General features: G+C 45.5%; 1 protein-coding gene across 6 annotated transcripts in view; it reads right to left on the bottom strand.

The window, feature by feature from the left end:
- APLP2 (amyloid beta precursor like protein 2) overlaps positions 1–23,534 on the bottom strand; it is a 44,158-nt gene that overhangs the window by 16,347 nt on the left and 4,277 nt on the right. For all 6 annotated transcript variants that reach the window (XM_080631669.1, XM_080631670.1, XM_080631671.1 and 3 more), the window contains exons 2-6: positions 7,932–8,105; positions 6,624–6,753; positions 3,117–3,229; positions 1,562–1,737; positions 808–1,025 (exon numbers count right to left, since the gene is read on the bottom strand). In XM_080631669.1, coding sequence (XP_080487795.1) covers positions 808–1,025; positions 1,562–1,737; positions 3,117–3,229; positions 6,624–6,753; positions 7,932–8,105 — 811 coding nt within the window. The remainder of the gene's footprint in view (positions 1–807; positions 1,026–1,561; positions 1,738–3,116; positions 3,230–6,623; positions 6,754–7,931; positions 8,106–23,534) is intronic.

The raw sequence follows: 23,534 nt of genomic DNA, 5'->3' as shown, positions 1-23,534 counted from the left end.
ACAGTATATATTATTACTGCAGAAAGCCTCTGTCACCTGTGTAATAAAAGCACGCCAATTGTGCTGGCTGACTTTCTTGCAGGAAAGAGAAGGGTTGAGACAAAGGCAGCACCAAATATGTTCCTCTTAAAAGGCCAGGAAGCACCTTTATGCCACCTGTGCAGAATACGGCCCACTGCTTTTAGTTTCCTGTTGTAAACTGGTATCACAGAATCCCAGCCTGGTTTGGGTTGGAAGGGACCTTAAAGCTCATCCAGTTCCAATCCCTGCCCCAGAGAGGAACCCCTTCCACTAGAGCAGCTTGCTCCAAGCCCCTGTGTCCAACCTGGCCTTGAATACTGCCAGGGATGGGGCAGCCACAGCTTCTCTGGGCACCCTGTGCCAGCGCCTCAGCACCCTCACAGGGAAGAGCTTATTCCTAGTCATCCACCCAATCCAAAATGATCGCTCTAAACTAGGATTTTACATTCAGAGTATACCCCAAATGCCTAGGATTTTCCAAAAAGCAGCCTATGCAGGTATGGTTTTTCTGACCCAAAACTGCATCTTCACGGAGGTGCTTGTTCAACGTGCCAAACACTGCGCTTTCTGCCAGCAGAACTCCTGTTTATCTGCAAACATATGGCCCATGCTCTGGAGAGTTAATTTCAACACCTGAAACATAAGCATCATCAGCTTCTCCTCTGTTTGCTAACTTATCTGACAAATACAATCTCCAAGTGGCATTTAGTGACTTGATCAAAAACCTAGCACCAAGGAGATGACTCTCAGGGAAGCCAGAGACCTGCAACCTGGAACATCTCTTACATTTCATGTCACTGCTGACTTCCTTTTCGGGAGCAGCCTTGTCATTGCTTGGCTCTGTGGGGGACTCCTCGTTGTAATCATCCACTTTGTAGCTATCGTAATAGTAATCACGGTCTTCCACCACGTCCTCCTCCTCCTCCCCTTCATCTTCTTCATCCTCGTCCTCCTCCACAGCCGTTCCTGTGATGTCTTCTACACCTGCCTCTGTAGGGAACTCACTGAAGGGATACAGTTAAGTTAGGGTTTGAAGTTAAGACTGATCACTCTGCAGACAACCTCTGATGTACCAGAGTCATGATTCTCTTTTCATCTGTTCCAGAAACACAGGAGATGGGAAAAATTAATGGAGCAACTATTGATCAGCCCATCGACTGCAGTGATGGGACCTCCCTCACTACAGATACACCTACTGCAGGCAGAGCTTCTCCATGCCTCTGGCTTAGTGGAGGTTACTTGCATTTCCTCATCCGCTTCTTTTCACTAAGTGAAATTCTACCATCAGGGGAGGTAGCTGCTGTCACAGTCAATCTTTTTGACTGTCTGAGGATGGAGTGGGGGGGACTGTTTAGCTCCTCTGCTAATAGGAGTGCTGCAAAGTCATCTGTCCTTCTGCAAGGCTATTTCAGGCTCAGGACGCTCCTTTGGGAAATTCAAAAGCACAGGAATTCTCCTCTCTACCCTCACAAGGGTGAAATATTCACTAACAGCAACTTCACGTACAGAGCTGACACCATCTGTGCTAGTACAATCCTACCTTTTATAGAGGTCATAGTCTTCATCCTCATCTTCATCCTCTTCCTCTTTGGACAGAGCCTCATCCACAACCTTTGCCTGAGGGCAGCATACGTATTCTGTTCCATGGAACTGGTCTACTCCACAGGGCAGCAGCATGCCATAACTGTGCAGGATCATCCCTTCTGTGAGACAGGCCTGAAAGAGGAGCACATTTGTGTCATTTCAGCATCATGCTCTTGCTTTGGATAAAGCTGCAGTTTGCCTAGCACAGATCTTGAGATTAGTACCAACAGTCTATACTTGACAGCAAAAAGACAACAGCAACATAGAACCCAAGTCTAATATCAAAGGAAAATGGATGTGAATCTTGTAGATGAAACAACATCTCCAGGAAAGTCCCAGATTTAAGCTCAGGACATTCTGTACCAACTCCAGGGATGGAGCACTCCAAAGCAGCAGAGCTGCTGCTTGCATTTCTGGACTGGCCATTTCATTAAAGTTTATTTATTACACTTTACACTACAGTAAGTGAATAATCACTCCAGTGGACTTTATGTCAAGATTATTTTAACATGCTGAAGATGAAAATCAATCAGATAATTCAAGGAAAAGCCAAATGCAAACTGTGATCAGACCTTACGTCTATAAACGTCTCGTAAGCTAAGGAAATACGTGGCTTTGTGGTGCCCCAGAAAAGAATGAAGTAAGAAAGGCTTTATTATGCCCATCAGAACCCTTTCATGCTTTGCTTTCTTACAGCATGGATATAAAATGAGCCACATATCTCTGGAGAAGGTCTCCAACTCCGTCAAAAGCAGAGTGACTTTTAAATATGCTCAACATTAACAAGTTTATCCCCAATTAAAAGGGGATTCCTTCAGCACAGCTTTATTTCGATGGGGTTTTGCTCCTGGGATTTTACAGAAATAGGTTTAACTGGTGCATCTATAACCTCACCTTTACTAGCACAGCACTGATCACTGTGCTGCTGTTTTGACAGATGCATCCTGGTTTCATTACCCCCAGCTCAAATGGGTGTGCAGAGAATCTGCAACCTTTATGCTAGTCAGATTAAAAACCACCACACAACTCCCCCCACAGCCCAGGCTAGGTTTATTCTGAGAAGATAATCCATCTCTTATGTAAAACCTCCACTAATCAGGCACCAGAAACTCAGATTGTCCCCAAGCAAGCGCTGCCATCCAAATACCCTGCAGCAGCAGGTAGATTAATGCATAATGTGCAAGGGAAATCGGAACCAGCCATAAACACTGTGGCTCTCTAACCTGAAAAGAAGGATGAGCCCTGGTTAAAGCAATATCCTAGAGACCCGACTTCAATTCCTAGCTCCATCCTAGAGTATGATCCTGAGCAAGCTCCTTTGGTGAGTGAGGAACAACTCAGCTTGTTTTAAGTCACTTGAGTGCTTTTAAATTCCCTTTTCATTGTTCTCTGCCTCAGTCTGCAGGCTGCAATATGGGAATGATAGACCCCAGAGATGAACGCTGTGGTGCTCCAATACATCCAAGGGGATGGATCCATGATAAACATTCCTGCCACAGCAGGTCATTTACCTCCTTGGCCACAGTATGCCAGTGCTGATGGCTTTCACACACATCCATCCGCTCCTTGTGGAAGAACCTGCACTTCTCTGGCACCAGCAGGACATCGCTTACAAACTCCCCCACTGGAAAACAAGAAACATCCATAGTTCACATGCATCCTAACAGACACCAAAGCCACCACCAGAGCTCCATGAAAACACACATTGCTCAAAGTGCCTTAAAAGTTTGGTATACTCTTAATGGGGACAGAAAAATCAGAGCCTCAGAGTTTCCAAGCTGGAGCATGCTGCTCCAGTGGAAGGTGTCCCTGCCTGTGGCAGGGGGCTTGAACTGGATGAGCTTTAAGGTCCCTTCCAATGCAAACCAGTCTGGGATCCCAAGAACAGGAGTAGGGGCTGATTGCTGAAACATTATCTGAATCCTAAGGCTGCACTGAAGGCAAAAGTTTCCAGTGCGAGTTAAACAGTTGTTCATGGATGAGACAGGATTGACCGAAGGGTTTCCACACCGAGCTTTGAAAACACTGCATCTGCATATGGAAGTTTTCAAACCACTTAATGACCACTTTCTAAATATCACAGCAAAGCTATATCATGCTCTTGGGTGCTGAAACAGCCTGGACACTTCTATATGGCACTGGTGTTATCTATGTTTTCAGTATCTGGGCATCTGAGCAAGTCTTGTTTTGTTTCCAGATGGTTTAACTCGGGATCAACTGCAGCACATCCCCTGACTCAGACGGTCCTGTCCTAACCAGAACACAGCAGGCTGGAAAAAGCAAAGCTACACAGGCCAAAGCCCAGGGTACAAGCAGAGCCAGCCAATCCAATACACTGCATGCCATCCTTTAGATAACCACCACCTCACCAGCGTGATGAAGTGTTGGCACTGCCCTAAAACCAGACCGTTGCTTTCGAGGAAGAGGGGAGAGCATCAGCCTGCTCTCCAGACTCTGTATTAGTTGGACTGAGCAGCCATTTAGCCTACATTTCCATCACAACTCAGTTTAGAATCAACCAGGATGGAAAAGACCTTTAAGATCATCAAGTCCAACCATTGTCCACCACTAAAGCACGGCCCTGAGGGCCTCATCTACACGTTTGGGAACACTTCTGAGTCAAAAGGCCTTTCCCCAGAGCCTTCAGGGAGCAGAATCATTTGTCCAACATTATCTTTTCCAAATACATGTTATGATTCTGCATGACCACTTACTTGGCAGCCACTCAGCACCGATAGCAAAGGCTCAGGGACAATGCTCCTACGCCCTACACAGAGGGTGTTAAGCAGAGTTTAGGGGCAGACTATGGGAGGCCAAATGCAAGATAATGAAATCAACTAACACTTGAACATCACCCTTCTAACATCAGCTACATTTTAAACTAGTAAGCACAACAGAGAAATGGCATTTCCCCCATTTCCTTATCTCAGAACAGGCCACCTAGATTTTAAACTCGACAATCCTTCCCTCTCAGGAGAGGTTTAAATGGTTCTGATAGGAAAGCTTACACTGATCAAGCTTTAATATCAAGAGACTGAGGTTCTGGGGGCTGAAGGCAAAAGACTCAACATGATCAGTAAATGTGACCAAACAGCTCTTTCAAACAATGCTGAACCCTCACACCATCACATAAAACACATGGAAGAGCCTCTCAATCCACCTAGGAACTGGACAACCCTTACATACTGTACATTGATGGCACCTTCCCCACTGATGGCCACTGTCAATAAAGCAAAATCCTCTCCCTTTTCAGCTCAGAGCAGGCATAAGAAGTGTTTCCTTGTCACCTCTTATGTTTCCATGCCATCCAGCAGCCTAGTTTGTCTTTTCACACCTCAGCAGGCTCAGCCCTGCTCCCATCATCCTATTGTTACCTTCCTTTTACAGTTCAGTGGCAGTGCTAATGGCTTCTCTTCTCCCCTCTTTACCTTTGAATGACAAAAGAGCTTTCACTGCTGGGGGGAGGCAGGAGAAGGTTCATCAGCAAGCAGCAAATCTACCTCAAGATTGACTGTGCTTTAATGAAGGGAGGAAGACACAAGCAGGAATGAGTACAAAACCCCCTTGACTACACTCAAAAGGTCATATGCACCCCACAGAAACACATCATCCACTTGCAACAAGCCATCTGTGGACTGCTGAAAACAAGTATTTTATGTACATGTGGACTACTGAGCTGCCACTCAGCTCTACAAGCCAAAGCTGCCGCGCAGGCTGAGCAGCACAAGCCAGGAACACTGGGAAAGACACTAATTACAAACTTGAACGGAGTTTAATGCTTATCACATTTTAGGGCAGCGTCACTAAAATGAGCTTATTTTTCAGCCAGAGAATAGGCTTGGGGAAGGATTACTCCTCAACGAGATGACTCCTCATAAAGCCAGAGATCTTGCTTTCACCCTGATTTCCATTAGAAATTCTCCGTATAATCAGCTGGCTTTGGTTGCTTCTCAAACCTGAATTGCCACATCTATAAAGTCACGAGTCTTTCTCTCCCAGGTTGCTTCCACGACAGCTTCCATTTTTATGATGTGCTTTATGATTGTCTATTGGAAGGCGTATGTGTGTATATATATATGTATGTATGTGTATATATATGTATGTGTGCATATATATGTATATGAAAGTGTATGTATATATATACACACACATATATACACACACATACAGGACAAAGTACCCATACAGTTCTACAGATTTGCTTGTGTTCTCCTACTCCAAACCACATCCTAACCTGAAATCAGGCCACAGATAAGGAAAATTGGTTCCCACTCAATGCTCCCAGCACTCAGACTCCCCAAGATAGCACAAGCCTTCTATTAAACCAAGCGTTTTCCAGTGGATAACTCCAAAGAGAATCAGCCAGCTGAGACTAAGCTTAGCGCTAAGAACACATGCAGTGCAGCAGTGTCACGCACTGCAAGGTAAACAGGCTAAACATGTGCCTTCATTCCAGTACGTGGAGAGATTCTGGAAAGCACCACAAAATCCATCAGTTTCTCTGATGTTCTTTCGCAGTTCAAAGTGGGGACATGGGATACAGCTGCAAGAAGCAGGGCCTCTTTGAAACAGCAAAGTTTAAATATAGTCATGGAAACAGAAGAGAGATCTTTCGCCAAGACCAAAGCAGGAAGCCTGAACACACTGAGCATTGGAGTCTCCAAGGCAACAAAATATTAAAGGCTCCACAAAAATAGGATCAGAGTATTAAATCCCAACGTCTTTGTGATACTCAAGTACAATAGCCTTCAGGTTTTTATGGCAGTTGGAGAGGGAACGGGGATCTCTTTTGCATGCCAGGCACCATTATCCCACCACAGCTGCTATCAAGCTGTTGACCTGTTTGAGACAGGGAGAGTTCCATCTTGTGGAGATCAAAACGTTTAAGAGGAAGCTGGATGCGGAAATGGCAACCTCGGAGGAGAGAAGCCTTGTAAAGCTCAGTTGTTCCCTCTGTTTAAAGCTAGAAGGCTTTTTGCTCCCTATGAACACACAAACACATCCCACCACAGACTCACCCAGGCACTTGTAGGGCACGACAATGTGAGTGTGGTCCTTGCACTGCTTCTTCCCCCTCTTGCACCAGCTGTCGATGCTGACGGGTTGGTTGGCTTCCACCACGTTCGTAATCTGCAGGTCTGGATACATCTGTTTAACAAGAAAGGACAGAGAATGGGCAAGTGGCTCCTCACCAAAGCAGCGAGGCTGATTCTCCACACAAAGCCAAGTTCCAATCTGCGCATGGACACACGTTCTCTTCTGGATCAAGCTTACAACAGCTGAAGACATAGAAAAGCTGTTTGGCACCCAGGGCTTGAGAAACGGAATGTGTCATCCATCACTTCTTTGCAGCAGGAGGAAGCCAGGTCAGGAGCAAAAGCCTTTGCTGGCACTAAGCTGAGGTGTTTGGCTTTGCATGGTAATGGAGAAGGAGGACTTGGGTTTGGAGGAGATTTCTCCATTTCATTCTGTCTGGTGCAGCACGATACCCTCTGGAAGAGGGCAGTCACCAACAAACAGGGCTTAGTAACATCTTCAGACTCTCTTGTCACTTGTCAGGCTAATATGCACCTACCCCCTCAGGTTTCCTTATGCCTGCTCCATTTATGATGTATTAATATGACTCCTACATCCTCCTCGAGTTCTCAAGTCCAGACGCTGACTTATATTTAGGCTTTCACTACGTGAACCAAATGTAGCCCCAATTACATCAGCCTTGTAAAACAGTTTTAAAAGTTATCTAAGTCCAGACATGGTGCATTCTATCACTTTCCTATTTAAAAGATTCATTACTTAAAGTATTTTCCTTGTCTGTCACCTCACAGGAGCAATCAGAGGCAGTTATCAAGGCCAATATGCTACAGCATATCTGGAGCACACTGAAAGGACATTACATCTTCTACAATAAAGGATAAAGAGCCTGTAAATACTGTCAGCTCTTTGATGAAGGTACTTTTCTAATGTTCTGGCTGTTCTGAACATGTTGCTGAGAACAACCCAGCCACAGTCTGATGAGGATAGTGTCAGGTTCCATTATGTACATCGTGGTGGTGATGCTGGTGAACCAGGTTAAGATTTGGAGATACCCCTGCAAAAACCCTCTACTTAAAACACTGATCACCTTCTGTGGTAATGCAAGCTGACATAAACCAGAGGCAGCTCCTCAATCCCACTGCAGTGTCCTCCCTGCTCTGCAAACAGGTCATGGAATTGAGCTAGTCAAAAGCAAGCTCTTTTCCTGCGGGGTTAATTTGCTACTGACCGGCTAAATGGGAATCCAATTCCTTGGCTGCAGTGAAGATGCAGGGGCACACAGGAAACCTCACCTCCTGGCAGTACTGCAGGATCTCTTCCTTTCTTCCAAAGCAGCTCTTGGTCCCGGAAGGGTCAGGCTCCCATTTCCCAGTCTGGATGTTCACGTGCATATTGAGCTTCCCACAGAACATGGCAATCTGAGGCTCTGCCACTGCGAAGCCTGCCCCAGCATTGGCTGCGAGCGCCTGTGAACACAAAGACAGGACACGTTGATTGCATGGAAAGCAGAACGACCCAAAGAACCAGAAGGCCTCTGCCATCTCCTCTGCTTAAACCAGAACATTGCAGGAGTCTTCCCAACCATTTTATAATGGTATTCCTTAAAGCTGCTGAGCACACATCATGTTTTCAACAGTGTTTTTCCAAACTCCGCTTTTATTACTTCAACAGCTTGCCAAAACCAACAGTAATTCACGCTTCAAGGTTGTACCCACAAAGGTGACTGAAAAACTTTAACCTATATTTGAGGATAAATAACTAATACTAGTAGCTTTTGGCAGAAACACCTCTGTGAGGTTACCCACAGTATTGCTACTACTGATAGAATAGCTGCACAAGCCCTCCTAGGAGTTCCCAGTTTGTGCTTCTCCCAAAATCTTCATTTAAGACAGAGTCTCATACAAGCAGCTTCTACTTAATCTAACCCAACATGAGAGCAAGTTCTAGCACAGATCACAAAGTAATAAAACACTGAACCATATATAAGAGACAGGCATCAATGTCCCACAACAGAATGCTTCCAAGTCCACTCATACACACAAGTTTAGCATATGAATTTGTTGTGCTCTGTCCTAACAAAAATAAGACAGTTTGTACTTCAAGTATAGGAGGGCTCAGGATGAATGCACTGATGGTAACAGGATGCAGTAACTTTGTTCCTTTAAGAAATCAAACCATTTAATAGACATTCACTTCTATCAAGTGCTAACGGATGGCAGAGAGCAAACCCATGCTCTTGTGCTGCCTTCTCTCTGCTGTAGCATTCCAGAAGAAAAAGGCAAATGTAGAATGCTTCTTCATCACTCTATAAATACACACATACACCCTTTGTAAGAGGGCCTTTCTATCTCTCTCCAAACCAGCACCACTTTGGTACCAAAACCAGGTTCCAGAGAGCACAAGACTTGACATGTTCAAGAAACAATCGCTTTGCCTGATGACAACAATGAAACTGCATTCAAGATTCAATCTGCACTCTGAAAAGGACAAAATGAAATGCAAGATGGAGCGTGCACAAGGTGTTAACCCTTGCATCAAAAGAGAACAAAAGGTACGGGTCTGGAATGGTTTGGAGATCTTTAGCACTACTGATGCTGCAAATCTGTTTTCTCCTAAGCAAACTGCGGCAAAATGATGTAATTATAAGCAAAAGAGGCAGAAACATCCCTAAGTGATCCATTCACAGCAGCTCTTGCATGAGCAGACTCCTGTTCAAACACATACCAGCCTCCTGACATCATGACCAGCCCCAGGCACATCCAGTGTTTGTTTTTGCTGCCTCTCCAGCCTGACACCTCGCACTGTGGCAAAGATACCACTCCTCCTCCTGGATGGATTGCTCACATACTTTACCTATCAGTGCAGTCCTGTTGCCCCAACTACCAGAGCATGCTAAGCCCCAGTTCACAGTTGAACAAACGAGGCACCAATGACTTGATTTCATCACTTTTAATCCAATGGAAATCTTGTCTTGCATCAGGCTGTTGAGTAAGTGAATGAACTTTGATAGACGCAAGTTGAATCTTTAACCCCATGACCTGCAAGATAAGGGTTTGGAGTGAGAGGTTGCTCCAACCCCAGCAGTTAAAATGCAGCATGTTCACCTCATTCTACCTGTAATGAGAGAATAGGGCACAGCAAACTTCATCTGTACCAGTGGAAGCCACATCTTTAACATTGCTACTTAGTGAAGAAAGTCACCTTTTTGGGACAAAGTAATTTTAGTTGCTACACACAATTGCCTTTGGTGCATCAGAAATAAAAGCAGATTGCTCAGGCTGAGGTTATCCAGTCTACATTCATAGACTGGTTTGGTGGGAAGAGACCTTAAAGCTTCAACCCCCTGCCACGGGCAGGGACACCTTCCACTAGAGCAGCTTGCTCCAAGCCCCATCCAACCTGGCCTTGAACACTGCCAGGGATGGGACATCCCCAAGCACCACTTTGCAAAAGGAGAGCTAAGGAACATGCAAACCAGCACGAAGCTTGGGATAAAGCCATGTCCTTCGTTAAGCTCTTCAGTACTGCAGAGAACTCACATTGCAGAGGGATGAACAAGCTGACAGAACATTTTTCTTTGGGAATTTCCCAGCCATAAATGGAAGCAGCTGCCTCCTTCAGTGCTGGGGAGCAACTATGCAACCTCTTAAATAAGCAGGCTGACAGCTTAGGAGGGGCAACACACACATAATGGAAGAGAGTTGATCCAGTTGCGTACCTCCTCATTGAATGTTATTTGAGGAGCTATTATCCTATTAATATATATCCATAACGTGAGAGCAAGATGAATGTTATTTGGGAAACAGATTTACATAAACCATCACTTTCCTCACTGGCATTCGCATTCACAGGATGCTTCATGATAAATTCCACTCTGCCTTTTGGTGTAATTCTGTAACCCAAGTTTGCTTTCCAAGACCAAGGAAGTATTTGATTCCACAAACACATAAATCTCTGGCCAGTTAAAGTCAGTTGAATTCCTCACCCTGTCACACAGTGTCTGATTTATGGTCTCTGAAACACAGGAATTCAAACCTCTACATCTTCCCCTTCGATGCCCAAGTATTTTAATTCACTACTAGCCTCTTCCAGCTGTGATGAACAGGTACATTTACCCCTCAAACACGTGCAATACATTGCAGTTCTGGTTTGGAAAGATACAACCTGAAAACCACACACATATTCCTTGCCTTTTATTTCCAGGATCTGTTAAAGCTCAACAAAACAAACCTTCTTCAGCACAGCTCCCTATCCAGGGCCGGTCAGGAAAGCCTGCCACGTGCTGCTGGGGACTTTAGGATTGGAGTTTTGCTTTTGGGAAGAGAAGTTCATCCCTGTGTTTGACAGAAATGAGGTCCTGAGTACCTGAATAGCACAAAGATACCCACAAGCAGCATCATTTAACTACGGCCTGAATTTTCAGTGAGGTCAAACATTGCAGACCCCTCGCCTATCTCAGCAGATTAGCTGCAGTATCAATCTTCACTGAAGTAAAAGCAGGGTGGACTGGAGCTTAGCAGGAAATCTTGATTCCCTTCTCATTCATGCTAAAGAGCTGCTCACAAATTGCTTCCCAAGACGATCATGGAACATGCACTATGGAAAATCAGAGCCTGAGAAGTACCGAGAGCCTGCAAGCAAAACTCACACTGTGCTTCCCAGCAGCTTTCCTTTGAGGCAAAACACCAGCAGCCCTGCCTGGATAAACCCACAGAAGATTAAGTCATTTTCCAACTGGAACTCCAGCCTGTAGAATTCAGCAGGTGCTGAAATGAAGCTCTGATTGCTAGCGGCATTGACTTGGTGGCCAGAGAAGGAAACGCGCAGCCTTTTGTGGCAGAGCCTGCAGGTCCCAGCAGATTCCCTGCTGGAAGAATTACAAGAATTCCCCACCTCTTTGCTGCCACGCTGACAGGGAATGCCAGGCACTACTTGGGAAGATTGCCTGTGCTGTTTGGTTTTAATTAAGCAAAGCCCCTTGAAAGCAATCCTGGTTATTAACATCAGAACGCACGTGAAGCACAACCTGAGGGACTTGAGAACGCGTTGTTCAGAGCAGCTCCTACCCTGATGAACACCTCCCACCTTCATTAAAGGAAAAAGGGAAATAAGAAGAAAGAAGATTATTTTCTTAACGCATTTCCTCTTGTTTCTGCAGCACAAGGGTGCAGCTCCTCCTCTGTCACTGTCATAGCCACAGATCCGGAGGTTATAAATTGAACTCTTTCAAGACCACTGAGGAATTCCAACAGTCCCTTTGATACTAAAATGAGCCTTGTTACCTTATCAGCCCTCCTGGAACCACAATCCTCAATGGCTGCTGCTTTCAAATGCATGAATATTTTACCTTTCCACCCTTTCCTGGGCTGAAAACTGCGCAGAGGACTTGGGACAGGGAACAGGATGCTCAGAGAAGCTGGGGCTGCCCCATCCTTGGCAGTGTTCAAGGCCAGGTTGGACACAGGGGCTTGGAGCAACCTGCTCCAAACTTTAGGCCCAAGAACTGAGCAGAACACTTAAAATTCCCCTGCTTTGGCATTTCGAACTCGTGCACATGAGCAGAGCTTTCAATTCCTGCCTCAGATTGTGTTTCATGCTTGGTTTTCCTTCGCTCCTCTTCCTGCTTTTATTTAGCAGATAGGTGGCTGGAACCCAGGCAGGCTAATGAATGCCTGACACAGCAGGCAGTAAATCTCAGCCCAGCAGCTCATCCCAGCTTTATTGCTTTAGGTTTTTTTTCCATTGCTGATAATTACAATAATGCACGTGGGCAGGGGGCCAAGGCAGGAAGAATTATTGTCTGCAGGCAGATCTGGTGTGAGCTGATAATACCAGCGCCGTGTTTGCCTTTGAATTTCAATGGCAGAAATAGCAGTCTTTGGCTTGCTTTAACTTGCTGGAAGGGGAGGAGTTCTCATCTGCTCGTCCTTTATTGACTCTTGGGGAGGAGGATCCTGCACCAGCAGCAAACTGGGAACCAGTGCGGAGCTGCAGTGTTAGCTCGGGCGCAGCTCATACTGGATGTCTAACAGTGACAACCATCGATGGATCTTCATCCAGAGCTTTACACAGACCAAATGCTGCTGCAGCCTGCTTCCTGCAGAGAAAAGGGGGAACTTCCAAGTACCTGTGACTCCCGGGCAGCCGTTCTGCCCTTGAAGCTCATATTAATGAGGCAGCAGGTTATTTCCTCCTCCTCCTCTAGCTTATCATGCTCCATAAACGAAGCCTACATGAGTCATTGGGCAGATAATGTGCCTGTCAGACATCTGCACTGGGGAACTGCCATGCTCAGATAGGGGAAGCAGCACTGCAGGCAGTACTGGTGCACAGCTAGTCTGAGCGAAGCCACAGCTCAGCATAGTCTTGGCTTCCTGAAGTTGTTTGTGTAACGCAGTTGCCTTCGGCATCCTCTTTCCTACCCCCAGAGAGGCTGAGTTCACAACAACTCACTTGGAACGTTCCCTGAACAAACGTTCCTGTACCCAGACCAGTGTGCTTTAGAAAGAGATTAATTTATAGGCCTCAAGCATGCAAAACTTGTGTCTAATGGCTGGGACTGGAACAGTTTACCACGAGAGCCACCCTGAAAATAGAGAAATTCAGCACTATTATGCCATTAATAATCCTTACACAGTGCATAGGTAGGTCCAAATATGTTTCACAAGCTGAGCCGCTTTCCACTCTTCACAAGGATTTCAGCAACTATTTCCACGCAAAGCATTGGATGGCTGCACTCATGGCCTCTTCCTTCCCCTTTTCAGCAGAACACAGCACCAGAGCCACTTAAAGGCCCCTTTTCATGGAGAGATCCTAAGTCATATCACAGCACATGGAGCTGGACCTATTTATTCCTGGGCTAAACTAAGGCACAAAGTCAAGTGACTTGCCTGAGGTCACCCGTCAGCAGGCTCAGCCTGGTTTAATCCTCAACTCCACATTGCTCCAATCTGTGCCATCATTCTGCTGGGCACAGCAAGACTAATTACTGCTTTCCCACTGGAATTACTTGGGCATCTGAACCACAGAGCCTCAAGAAGTCTCCTTTGCCAGCCAGCAAGTGACAGCTTCACTGCAAGGTTCTACATGCACCCAAAACTGGCTGGAGAAAATGGCCATGGGGTGATTTTGCCTTCCTTGGAAACTGGAAGATCCAAACCACCTGGACCCCGCTTAGGAAAAGCATTTGGCTCTTCTTTTGGATTTCAGCTTCATTATTGAGCTGTTAATATGAACCATCACTGGTCACACCATAAAGGCTTCACTGACATATGGAGGAGTACTGAGGTATAACCCTGTTTTGTAACTTCTCCCCATGGTTTAATACAACTCCTACCTTAATGCTCTTTAGCTACAGTAAGACTTAGGGAATAGAATTGCTGTGGTTACTGGGATACAGAGATTCCATAACACACAAGAAAGCACACTTCCAACATCTCCCAGCACTTCAAAACAATTTGCACGAAGCAAAAATGACTTCTGGACTAAAACGCATCCCAACTCACACATACCACTCGTCCACTAGCTTTCCTAGTGGGAAAAGCTGGCAGAAAGGAGACCAGGAGAGTAACATTACTACTGAATCCAAGTGACTTAGCATTCCAAGGGGGAACAAACCAAAACCCTCAAAGCAGCATGACTATTGGCTTTATCTCAGTGGGAGCACCACAAGGAAGCCTGCAATGTAGGAACTCAGCCTGACCACGCATGGAACCCCTCGAATGACTTAAGATTGTGTTTTTCCCTAATACACAAGCATCCTAAAAGCAAGCAGGAAGCTGCAGGGTGTATCTTAACAGAGCACCAAGAATTTGGAGTGGCAAGGAAAAACGCCTGGGGGAAAAAATGCAAGATAAAGGAAAGATAACAAGTGGGAATGCAGTTTGCAATGCAGTTTGGGTTTGGTTTCAAGCTCAAGTATCCCTCCCTTTATAGCTGTTGTTCAGGATGACAGACTGGCTGGTTATGTGCAGACTGCAGTTGGTTTGGAACATGGAAAAACACCCATTTCGTATCTTCAAGTCCCGCAGTTGGGTAACACATCAACTTCCCTACACCACACAGGAATAAGTCACTGTGCATGGCTCTAATGAAGCCCTGCAGGTCATGCTGATCGCTTTCCAGCCCAAAATTCACCATCTTCTGGGAAAGGAAAACCACCCCAACTCCAAATTTATGGTAACTCTGCTGTCGAAAGAGCCCAGCTCAAACTTCAAATGGGGAAGAGGAATCCATGAGGTTTTCAAGTCTTGGCTTTCCAAATCATGCTAATGACCATCTTCTGAACACAGGGAAGTCCCCACTCAACTATCTGATCCAAGGGCTGCTTTGCCAAGTGAATGCTGATCCAGATCAAAATGAACAAGTTACCAAAAAGCTATGGATCAGCTTTGCTGTTTTCAGCATCCAAACGGATGCTGTAAGTAAAAATGCAACCACATTGATACTTACATCTTTTAAGCTCCTGGCAAAAGCACAGGTTACTGCAGTTATTGTACCTGCTGTTCTGAGGTTCCTACTAGAAGTTTATTCAGCTACAGTAAAGGATGTTCTTTTACCCAAAACAGAAAACTTTCCCCTAAACATCACCCCAGGAAGTTTCAGTTTTCAGTCGTCACTGACTCCAAAATAAATGCAAGAGATTTAACTTAGCAAAACCACCTCAGATTCTCACCAAAACCCAGCCTTTCATTCGCCAGCCTGCTGCTAGTTTTGATCCCAGCAAACAGCAGTAAAGCCAATGAAAGGCTGCCAGTTTCCTGCCACTAATGCTGGCAACCTGGAGGAAGAGAAGCAAGCACACGGGAGCAGGTTAAAGCCTGACAAGCCCTACCTTTTGTGAGCAGCAAAGAGACTCAAGTGCAGGAGGATGGCTCGGAGCAAGCTTCCAAGTGTCAGATGGCAAAAGCTTAGTTTTAAGCTTGTCCCCCATCAGTGAACAGCTCTCAGAAGCATCCTGGTCTTATGAGCAGAATTTGGGCTCAAATCTCCCAACTTGCTTCCTTCTTCCAAAAGCAGAGGATAAAGGGTGGACTTCCATCTATTTCCTGCACTGCCAGCACCTAGATTGAGCAGTCTGACACACCAGAAGTCAAATAACAAAGAGCTTTCTGAAGTCCCCCTAAAGTTGTGTCAGCAGCAGGGTCACTGAAAGTAAAGGAGCTCAGTAATGGCTTAATGGATTTCTATTTTTTCCTCTTTAAAAGCAATCCTGACTAATTTAGCTGCATTTTCTTTCTGAAGCATTAATTTATCAGCCGGGGTTTAATAATCACAGCATCCTATCATAGGCAGGCTAGCACACAGAAACTCTAATGGCTGTATTAAACAGTCCCTTTAAGGGAAGCAACACATCTCTACTTAGAAGAACTGCTTAATGCTATTAGAAAATTAAGGGGTAATTTATAGCACAGATAGAGCTGGGTAAGTTGAGATCACAGTTCAACAGAAGCCAGCCTAGAACCCCAAACATTTCACACTGTCCCACATTTAACTGGTGGTGTATGCTGTACAAACACCCCTGAGCTTTATAGCTCTTCCATCTCCATCACACTTGCAGCATTGCATGGAAATACAACAAAAAAGGAGAGCTGAATTTTATCTTGGATAAAATGAGATTCCAGCTTGTGAGCAATTCCTTCTGGGTTTCAGCAGGAACTGTCTGTACACTGATACCTGTTTTCTTGAGGTTTCCTTTAGCATTTTCTGGGAATTACCAAGGGAGGGATGGAGAAAACACTGCTTTCTTCTTTTCTGTCTACTTAGCTGATGGAAGAAGTCCTGTACTGTAACTGCATGCACATGATGATCAGTTCTATGAACTTCACCACTTCACTGTGCCTTAAACAGGCAGCACACACTGAGAACTTCCATCACCTCAAATCCTCTTCAAGCTCTCTGAAAGGTATTACTATTCCATCTCTTTTATTGAAAACCCTTTGTCCAGGCTGTCCATCACAGCAGCAAAACTGGCTTTTTTTCCTAAAGACTTAGTATTCTCCAGTAAAGAAATACTTCAAGATGTGTCATTTTGAACACAAGGATTCCAAACAACTCTTTGTTTTCCTGTTTGGAAAAGGTTATTGGACAGAAGACAGCAATTACTGGTACTTAGAGGAACTCTTTTGCTTGCTCTGATGCTCTTGTCCCGCGTGATACACACTTAAGTGAGAAAGATGTAGAACAAGTTTTGCCTTCCTTGGCCCTCCAAGCAGATAAGGACAGCAATGGAAATGCTGCCTTCACATGCCTAGGACCACACTTGGAGCATAGATTGATCTGTGCATTGATGCAAAAGGCCGCTCACCATTTTCCTAGCCATAGGCTGAGTAGTTTCATTAGAGCTTTCTCTAAGTCAGAGGATGAAAATGTTGCAATAAAGTTCTAACCCTGGGGAGCTGGGGTTTTATTTTCACCGGTTGACTTCAGACATGGCCCACTAAGGTGGTTTTTAACTCTAAATGTGGCCATGGAGGCATCTTGGCTGCAAACATTTAATAGTAACCTCACCGGAATGTGGTAAATCACTGCTGTGGATAAGCCCTATGGAATATATACAGATGTTTGACATCATAGAATAGTTAGGGTTGGAAAGGACTCTCAGATCATCTAGTTCCATCTAGTTCGCCATGGGCAGGGACACCTCACACATCAGTACCCCAGAAGGCCATGTTGAAATCAGAGCTTGATGATGCAATAGCATGAGACAGTTAGGAACTAACTACATCTCAGTTTCATATCCTTATTTTGAACACCTGAGAAGAAAAGCAACCATTTAGAGCCCAACTGAGCTCCTGAACAGACTAAATCCTCAGAGGCTGCCTACCCCTGCACAACGCCCAGCTTGCCCGGACAACAGTGACACCAGTAATAGGTGAATTTGTGCTGTGAAGCCAGGAGCATTTAGAGGACTCTGAGAATTCTTCTATCAGATTGAGGAGGAAAACGGCTTAGGAAACAGGCACAAAATTAATTGATGTGTGTCAAGGTTGGCACGGCAAAGACAAAAGGTCTAGCTATTCCATTACAGGCTGCCTATATCTTCATCCCTATCAATAAAAGGGATGTATTAGCCCAGAGAGGTGGGAATAATAAGGACAGATCTCTGCTTTGAGGCCGCTATTCCCAAAGGTCTTTCTCACTAACAAAGACTGCTAAGCGCATGATTTGCAGTTTCACTCAGGAGCCAAGGTGTTGCAGACAGGACCAACTACCCATTCATAGACAGGAGAGAAAATGAAAGCAAGAAAGTGTGTCTGCAGACAGCACAATGAAGTGTTTCATATACAAACTAAGTTCCAGTTTCAGCTCTCTGCCATAGGAGCATATCAAACTTGGCTTGAGTTGATGGCGTTCACATCCTGATGCATTCCAACAGACTGGACCACTGCAGCATGTGCAATCTGTATCTCTATTTTGTGCTTTACATGACATGTGGTGTATTTTGCAGCTTAATGGCTCTTTTAATCCTCTTCATCACTGAAGAACGTCACCCTCGATGTGATGTAGATGCATACCGTTCAATGGGAGCTGCCTGGAGATGTATTTCAAGAGATATTCCAAGGCAAATCCTTACAAAACCAAAATCTCTGCTTTACTTGATCTGCAGTATTTAAAGCTAGCCGTTATAAAAAGTAAAAACCCACCAGCTCCCTATCAGGGCACGAGAAGCAGCTTACAGGCAGGTTTAATCATCACACACTGTTAAATAAAACAGCAGAACAGTATGAGAAAAGCTAACTTTTGGCCAAAATATTGCAATATAGCAACAGGAACCCCAAAAAGCCAAACGGAAACCAAGGACAGCAATGAGGTGAAGTCCTCTTCGCTTCTCTCCTGAAGAAAAAGGCCATTTAGAGCCTTAGAAACCACTTCTCTTCAACACTAGAGATGAAGCCTGCAGTTTTGTGGGTATCTTGATAATATTCTGCTCTGGAGCAATCACTTTGCTGTTTGCATGCACAGGACTAAGAAGTTTGACAGTGGCCATTTCAGAACAGGAATGCTCTTGAAATAGAGCAGCATCTATTACAACAGGATGACAGTGATGCATTCTAGTCAGTGCCCTGCAATGACCGAGGGAATTAACATGCTGTAGATGCCCTGTGGAAAGCCTCCCATACGGGTATATACTGTGAGAAGGATTCTCTTCATCACACCAAGTCACATGGAAATCTTGCTCCATGTAGTTGCACACATGCTGTAGTTCCATCCAAACCCTGGAATTTCAGCCTCTACTTCCAACATGCCTTTTGCCTGTATTGTGGCATTTACATGGAAGCAAATGGGGAAAGACTTCCTGCCATCCTAACAGCTACGTTAGGAATCCAGCTCTTCTTGTTAGCCTTCCTCAGAGCCACACTGCCAAGGGAAGGACCCGGTGGAGAGGGAGAGAAGGTGGAAGGACTTTGTCTCTTAACCTGAGAAACGAAGACATCCTGAAGAGAGATGTATTTCAAAGGATGGATTAATTCCTATCTAAGCCCTCTGCATAGAACACAGCACTGGGGATTTAAACCCAGGTGATAGTTTTCAGTGTCATTAGCCAAAGTTCTCATTCACCAACCCAAGTAGATCTGTACACGCACACAATGAGAAGACCAGTAAACACAGAAGGTGAGGGAGATCCAAGCAAATCACATGCTGTGATTCAAACCATGCAGCCAGCTCTGGCCAAGGCTGGGCTACAGCAGTGCAAAGCCTCCATTGCATCAAGGCTGAGCTCTGTCAGGCCATTCATCTCCTGCCTTTGTTAGTGGCAAATTGCTTCCGAGCAGGCAGCTGTTGCCCTAAACAGAATCTCCACATACTGAGTAGCTTTGTAGCAGAGCAAGTATCGATGCCATTTGAACATGACAGCATTTATCAGGAGCAACAGGGCAGGAACACTTCTTCCCCAAGCCTCCAGTGGGTCTCTCTTGCTGCGACACGATGCTCTGTGCCAGGCTCCACACATCCATAGAACACCCCAACTTCATTCCATGACCCCCACGCTCAGCCTCTTCTGGGGTCTGGTTCTTGCCTAAGTCCTCAGCACTGTGCCCAAAGGCTGAGCTCTAATACACCAACACGTTGCCAACCCAAAATCCCAGCTTTCTTGGCTGACCACCAAGGAAAAAACCTTGCTCACTGCTTGAGGTTTTGAGGCTCTACTTTAAGACTGTGGAAACAAAGCAGTTATTTAAAACCCTGCAACTCAAACTACTTAGAGGAACTTAATTTCATCCCAACAGTCCCAAATGGGAGCTGTGAGCATCATCAAATAAGTGTGGGTTGGAAGGGACCTTCAAAGGTCATGTAACTCCCTGCAATGAGGACATCAGGGTGCTAAGAACCACATCCAGCCTGGTCTTGAATGTCTCCAGGGATGGATGATGCTCCATTCAAGAGTAATAACTGCTCTCTGTGATAACATGCACCCTCAGTTTCCCTTTACCTGGACACGCAGCAGCATCGAAGCACATACACGAGCACTGCCATACCCTACCCTTGAGAACTCAGCTCTGACCAAGCCCCTCAACGCATGCTGGTATGCTCAGCCTGGATCCCGCCATTACTCCCTTCTTTAGGGTTTCTAAACACGTGTGTGTGAAACACTGCAGACATCAAATCCAATTTCTTCAGCAAGAGCTTTGATAAATTATGCAGAGACAGGCTCACGTTCAAGTGCCGATATAGTGGCTGGGAACTCAGACCACAGGCCTGAATCGACATGCTGCATTTCATCTTTGGAGAGCAATACTCAGCAGATTAAAGCCCCTCTCTACTTGAGCCGCAATTACTGTACCACTACCAGCCTAAGAAGTCAACTGGTGCTTGGTATTAGTGAATTACAGTTCATGGAGAATCATTTTTGGCAAGTTACGAGTCCCAGTATGAATGGGAAAAGATTAAACAGCGATAACACCCCTATGACTTAACTTAGACCTGGCAACGTGTCACGCCAAGCCCAAAACCACACAGAGAACTTGGTGATTAAAAGCTTTATGTTGGAGGTTACCATGGGTCTAAGCAGAGACCAGCTTCTGCTGTGAATACGCAATCCAAATCCGCTTGAAACAGGAGTGCATCATGTTCATTGTGACAGATGGCAACAGCAAGGCTTTGCTTTCTGTTCCTGTCACTTCACACCACACCACAGCGTCAGAACTAGTGGGATTCACCAAGCCAAAACCCCAAAGAAGAGGGACAAAGCTTTCAGCAGAAGCTGGAGCTAAAAATAACAGAAGAGTCTTTAAAGAACAGCCCAAAGATGAAACAGAAATGCAAATGTTTAGCTTTTGATTTCAGTACTGCAGTTAGCACAGGGCAACTCCTGGAAAATACCCAGCACTCCACCAAGGCTGTTTCATCTCTGCTACAGCATCATCAAGAGACCATTTCTGAGGTCTCCTCGCTGACTGCTTTAGTGCTTTTGAGGTGGCAGATTAAAGAAGGCAAGCACAGCATCTGTGTGAGAAAATGCAAGCTCCTGTTATACAGAGTTAACAGAAGAATAAAACTCTAATGCAAGAATTTAAACTCCCAAAACACTGACGACACCTCAGAACATATCAGACATCTGAAAATAGAACCTAAGCAGCAAGTGTTTGTTGGAGGGGGAAAAAGGACCTAAATAAGGGAACTTTGGAGGTTAAACACTACTTCTATTTAAAAGTGATCAGTAAAATGACCCTTCTTAAATGGAAACTTCACTATCAACCTGCTGTTACAGTCAGGAGGAACCATGGCCCCAGACATCACTGTGTGCTTGTGTTCGTCTCGACCTGCATCAAAAGACACTTTTGACTGCTGTAATTTTGTTAGAGAGAAACTACTGCATGCAATCACTTAAATGCATCCCTGTCAGCGAGCCAAAGCCTGGCATCTGAGTGCTGAAGCACGCTTAGCATCCACGCTGCACCTCTGCATGGTACCAGGTTGGAGTTGCATTGCCAAGAGGAGAACCGTAACACTACTGATGGCTTGGTGCCTCACCTGGAGCCAAGACACATGAAGCTTTAGTGATACTGCTGTTTCTTTCCAGGCTGCAGTTCACTTGTGCTGGCCATTTCTAAGCCCTTCCTATTTGGTGACTTGCAAAACTCAGACTCAAGTCATCATTTCATGATGCTTTTCAGTCCCCAAAGGCACAAAAGGCATCAAGCCAAGGAGCTGTTGATTGCGCCTCTTCTGTAAGCTTCTTTAAAGCTGGCTGCACAGGATACCAACTTCAGATCCAACTCCATCAACTGGAGGCAGCCACAGCAACCCACCACACTGCTCACCAGGGCAAAATCCTAACAGTTGGAATAACTGGTGGGAACCTCCAAGGTTCAGAAGAGGAAACCCCCAAGAAGAAGCCTGCAAAGAAGATGAATTTAAACTCTGTATTGTCACTGTTCAGCAGGCTTCAGAGCTAAGACTTTGCCTAGATGCTACTGCAAGGGGTTGGAGGAAGATGAGCTCTAAGGTCCCTTCCAGCTCAAACCAGGCTGGGATTCTATGAAGTATCAGAGTATCACAGTATGTTAGAGATTGGAAGGGACCTCAAAAGATCATCTAGTCCAATCCCCCTGCCAGAGCAGGAACACCTAGATAAGGTTACACAGGAATGTGTCCAGGCGGGTTTTGAATGTCTCCAGAGAAGGAGACTCCACAACCTCCCTGGGCAGCCTGTTCCAGTGTTCTGTCACCCTCACTGAGAAGAAGTTTCTTCTCAAGTTTAAGTGGAATCTCTTGTGTTCCAGTTTATACCCATTACCCCTTGTCCTATCATTGTTTGCCACTGAGAAGAGCCTGGCTCCATCCTCATGACACTCCCCCTTTATATATTTATATACACTAATAAGGTCACCCCGCAGTCTCCTCTTCTTCAAACTATAGAGACCCAGCTCCCTCAGCCTTTCCTCATAAGGGAGATGCTCCACTCCCTGCCACCAAGAGCAGCAACTTAGACTCTTCACACTAGTTAAGAACGACTGGCACTAAAGATATAACCCAAAAGGAAGGGCTGCCATGGATAAACTTGTACAAGAACACAATTGCAGCTGACAGCACGAAACACAACAAAACATTATAACTAAATTTAATACATATAAGGGCCTATCTTTCAAAACTAAAGAATTTATTCTCTCTCCCTCTGGCTGTACACAAAATACCCAGTGCATTACATCAAACCGAAGCGCTGGTAAGCGGCTTAGCCACACGCATTTCTGGTCAGGTGGGTCCCTGATTACATAAAGCCAAGCAGGCTGGTTTGCTGCCAGAAGGATGACTTGAACACTGTTTGCAGAACATGACGATTCTCATCGTTCACCCCAAGCTGGAACTTTGACAACCACACAGAGAGGTGAAATTGTGTGTTTTAAACATAGAATCACAACCTAGTTTGGAGGGGATCTTAAAGCTCGCCCCCAGTTCCAAGGGCAGGGATACCTTCCACTAGAGCAGCTTGCTCCAAGCCCCTGTGTCCAACCCAGCCTTGAACACTGCCAGGGATGGGGCAGTCACAGCTTCTCTGGGCACCCTGTGCCAGCGCCTCAGCACCCTCACAGGGAAGAGCTTCTGCCTAAGAGCTCATCTCAGTCTCCCCTCTGGCAGGTTAAAGCCATTCCCCTTGGCCTGTCCCTACAGGCCCCTGTCCAAAGCCCCTCTCCAGGTTTCCTGCATCCCCTTTAGGCACTGGAAGATGGGGTGAAGGTAGTGAATCTAGTGCAAACCTAACGGTTAGAAATTCCTCTCAACCCAGCCAAACTCTCTCTTCTGAAATGCACATTTGCTTGTGCTCGGTCTCTCAGGAATTCACTTGTTTCTTTCCCCTGCAGCACACAACCTGAAGCACAACTTGCCCTGTTTTAGCCCAAGTTACCCTTTAGCCTGTTGTACCCAGTGAGGAGCCAGCAGCCCTCCTGAAC

Source organism: Psittacula echo (genome assembly GCF_963264785.1).
Source record: "Psittacula echo genome assembly, chromosome: 18".
NCBI classification, from domain to species: domain Eukaryota; kingdom Metazoa; phylum Chordata; class Aves; order Psittaciformes; family Psittacidae; genus Psittacula; species Psittacula echo.
The sequence above is the reverse complement of the archived record's forward strand: the minus strand, read 5'-3'. Positions and strand labels throughout refer to the sequence as shown.